Consider the following 4,124-nt stretch of genomic DNA (forward strand, 5'->3'; position numbering starts at 1 on the left):
TTAAAATAATTAATATTATTCGAAAGTATTTTAATCTTTTTATGCAAACTTATCAATAAAAACATGAATCTAATTCGAAAGTATTTTAATCTTTTTATGCAAACTTATCAATAAAAACATGAATCTAATGGGATTTGACGTAAGACTCATCTATAGATGAATTCAAAATTTTTACTCGATTCAATCGAACAATCACCCCTAAATATTACACATTTTGAATCTTCATGTTGGTAAAGATAAAATGGAGAAGTTATCTTTTGTGTGTATGTGTGTTTTAGTATTTCCTTTAATTGTGTGGCTAATTAAGTGCCTTTAATGACACTTTTAAGCAATCATATCCATTTTATTTATGAAGGAACTTTGTGGTCATGATCGGGAGATCCGAATTTAGCATATTTACAGAGAAAGAAATCTTGTTTCAGATATCTTGGCCCATACGGGATCTGGCTCCGGCTTTGATCGAAGTTTACTACGAGAGCCACCTGGAAATGCTCTCTCAACTTCAACTACACTATGTGATTATATTGCTGGTTCTTTGCCCTAGCGCCTCTGTTCGTTTGTGGGTAATTAGTTGTTGTTAAGGCTTTTGCCTCTTTCTAATTTTATTAAAAAAAAAAAGGAAAAAACTTGGCACGATGGATCCATCTTAGCTAATAAAAAACTTCAATCACCGAATTGTACGAAATTCTAACTTAAATTTAAATGTAACAACCAGAATCATTCATCAATCCACAATATCAACCAATCTCAATTCAAACACAAAAATAACGAGTGAAAAAAATAGTTCAACCCATAAACATTGACCACAAAGGGAAATTTGAAACACTTACCACCATCCCCTATCAGAAAGTCTTTCCCCCATTCAACAACTAGAAATCAGAGCTCACCAAAATGTCTATTCTTTTCAATCTGAACCGACTCTACAATCACATATTGCTCATGGTCATCAGCCTATAAAGCCAGGAGCATTATTAACTTCTAAATCCAAAACACTAATATCAGCAACCAACCCTACAATGATAGTCTAATTGACTCATTTAAACAAGTTTCGTTTGTCAATCTACATTCCGTATTTGGTAATCTCCAATATTGTCTCGGAATTTAGGATAGCTGGAACAAGAATACCAGCAAAGATGCAAAGGGAAACGACTTGTAGGAGGAGGAAGAACCTTCTTTTGGGTACAAACCTGTATAGCATATAATAGGATGTCCTGTATAACGTCACGAGAGCCAGTACCGTTGCCAAGCAGTAATTAGCAATGCTGAGACGAGGATAGGAAACGGATCCAGGAGTCGAAAGAGAGAACAAATACTCAAGTGCGAGTGTCCGTATGGAAACAGCAACTAAAAGCATGTAACAGGTCCCAAACAAGGAAAGTGTTATGAGAATAAACAAGCAGATTGAACGGCTGGGTAGGAGATAGGCTGTTAAAACAGTTGCTGCCCAAAAAGTTAAAGTGTTGTATAACCAAAACATTGTGGACACGTCTAGTATATTTTTAAATTTTTCTTCTTCAGCGGGTGGAGGAGTTGGTGCGGGTCCAGTGCTGGTTGAACCTACAGATGCGTCATACCTGAGATGGAAATTCCGGGAATTTGAAATGGTATCAGGCTGCTTTGGAGGGTTCAAAGTGGCAGTGTATGTGGCTGTTATAATTAGCACTGTGACCACTAAAAATGTGTTACGCATCTCATGTGGGATTCCCTTCTTTCCACGACTTGCCATTGTTGCAAATTTTTGAAGAACTGACACCTTTCCTTTTAAAGATTCGATGTGGACTGAGGTTTTGGGAAGCGAGGAACCACTCAAACCTCCTGCTTTGCTTATCATGTCTTTAATGGACTCCTTATAGTCCACTTTCCCTTCAACCAATGGGTATTGTGATGGGATATCAAGTGCAGTCAATCCCTCCGCATTTTTGGCATTGATATGGTCACCACACAAGCGTTCCAGCAGTACTTTTACCACCTGTTAATTAGAATATTCATACAAGAGTAACCTTTGAGTATATATATATACATAAATAATTTCACTAGCAAAATTATCATACCTGAGGTCTGTTTCTGATAGCAGCGACATGTAAAACAGTGTTGCCATCAATGTCTGCCCAACTCAGTAGTTCTTTCTCCCAACGGTTGGCAGCTTTATGGCGGCTCCTTATAAGCCACCCCACCAAGACTTGGAAAGCTTCAAACCTGTCATTTTTTACGGCAAGATGGAAAACCGTCTCATCTCGAACAGTCACATCTTCAATAGCCTCGGGGCAAACCTCAAGGAACTTGATCAAAAAATCAACATTTCCATTTTGAACCACATGATGCAAAGGAGTGAAGCCCTCCCGCCCTTTGACACGAACAAGGCCTTCATCAAACCTGAGAAGTCGAAGCACTGCTTGAGTGTGTTGATTTTGCAGAGCCAAGTGCATGGGGCTAAACCCAGCTTGGTTTAGCTTTCTTGCAAACGATGGCTTTAAGTTGATCATCTCCATCATAAAATCAATATGCCCTGCAGAGGCTGCTACATGCAAAGGAGTATGGAAAAAAGGTACATCATCGATACGCTGAAAAACATATGGATCATTCAGAATTAACTCATACAAGATGTTTATGTCTCCTGTTTGTGCAGCACCTATCATCCTCTCATCCATAGCAAGGTGCGGAAATTTGCAGAATATAGAAATGGAGTGAAGAAAAAACGCTTTAGCAGACGATGTGATTATGTTAAGGATATACTGAAGTGTTTGATTATTTTTTCCAGATGGAGTGTGTGATATTTTATAGCACTTAATTATTTTGGATTTATATGTGATGTCAGCCACTACACGTATACATGTGAATGTCACCTATTAGAAAGAAATAGTAATTATATTTAGTAATTAAATTCATATTTAATATATATTTTTAATCTAATTTTTTAACTCAATTTAATTTTAGTTAAAACGTTTAAAAACATTTATTTAATTTAATTTCTTTAATATATTAAATAAATTGAATTAGAGAATATATTAAATATGGATGAATACTATATCATACTAATTTTATGTCTCTAAAAATTAATAAGGTGTCATTATTTTATTGGTGCTTAAAAAATTAAAATATTTAGAATCATCCTAATATAAGTTATTCTATTAATAATAATATTTGGTACTTTCACGAGTAAGTTCAATAGTTTGACAAATGTCTTATAAAAGTATAGTAAAATATAAAAAAAAATTATTTAGTGACTTAATTTTTTAAGAACATTTGATAATTTATAAAGAAAATAAATAATAATTTTTTTCAATAAAAAAGTGTGAAAAAATGATAAGTAGATAATAACTATTATCACTTACAACATGTTTGGATTAAAAAGATAGAAAAAAGGAGGGAAAATTAAGTAAAATGAGGGAAAGAAAATTCGGTTTCTTTGTTTAAGTTAAGTAAATATCGTATCATTAGATTTTATATTTTAGGGTCTGTTTGATTGAAGGAATTGATTTTCCGAAAAATCATTTTTAACTTTTCCAGCGTTTGATTGGCGGAAAATATTTTCCATTTGGAAAATGAACTCCAAAACATGGAAAAATGGGTTACATTTTAGGGAAAATGTCTTACCCTTTCAATTTCCGTAAGACATTTTCCGTGCTCTCCTCTCTATCTCCTCCTTCATTCCTTCCTTCATTTCCGGTAAAAAATTGTTACTGTTTATCGATTTTCTAGTAACTTATTTTTTTAATTATTCAATACTTATTTTTTTAACACAATTACAAATAATTTATTTGATACTAATTTTTTTCAATTTATAATGATTAATATTGTAGCTTAATAATTGAGTATTATTATAAATAAATCATTGCAATATATGTAAAAATAATTTAAAATATAAAAATTTATTAATATATATCAATATATGTAAAAACAATTTTTTCAAAAAATATTTACAGGAAATCTGCCAAACAGCCGAAAATATTTTACACAGATTCAATCAAACACCAGAAAATATTTTCCAGTAAATCATTTTACAGAAAAGTAAAATATTTTCCCGAAATCAATTTACGGAAAATATTTTACTGGCAATCAAACAGACCCTTAGATTATTATCTCTTCTTCTTCTTCTTTTAACTTGTAACCATCTTATTTTTATT

At 32.8% G+C, this 4,124-nt stretch overlaps 1 protein-coding gene across 1 annotated transcript; it reads right to left on the reverse strand.

The window, feature by feature from the left end:
- Positions 1–772: 772 nt before the first annotated feature.
- On the reverse strand, positions 773–2,746 carry LOC107930669 (ankyrin repeat-containing protein BDA1). Its single transcript, XM_016862373.2, has 2 exons — positions 2,052–2,746; positions 773–1,969 (listed from the first exon to the last, which is right to left on the reverse strand). Exons 1-2 carry the CDS (start codon positions 2,646–2,648, stop codon positions 1,061–1,063), a joined length of 1,506 nt encoding a protein of 501 aa, XP_016717862.1. The 5' UTR covers positions 2,649–2,746; the 3' UTR covers positions 773–1,060.
- Positions 2,747–4,124: the final 1,378 nt, after the last annotated feature.

This window comes from Gossypium hirsutum, chromosome D10 (genome assembly GCF_007990345.1).
Source record: "Gossypium hirsutum isolate 1008001.06 chromosome D10, Gossypium_hirsutum_v2.1, whole genome shotgun sequence".
Lineage (NCBI taxonomy): Eukaryota > Viridiplantae > Streptophyta > Magnoliopsida > Malvales > Malvaceae > Gossypium > Gossypium hirsutum.

Bases quoted from the DNA above. Each gene is read 5' to 3' on its own strand.
- LOC107930669 (XM_016862373.2), bottom strand. From the start codon at position 2,648: ATGGATGAGAGGATGATAGGTGCTGCACAAACAGGAGACATAAACATC. The intron at 1,970-2,051 runs GTATGATAATTT...TCTAATTAACAG, and splicing joins CTATCAGAAACAGACCTCAG to GTGGTAAAAGTACTGCTGGA.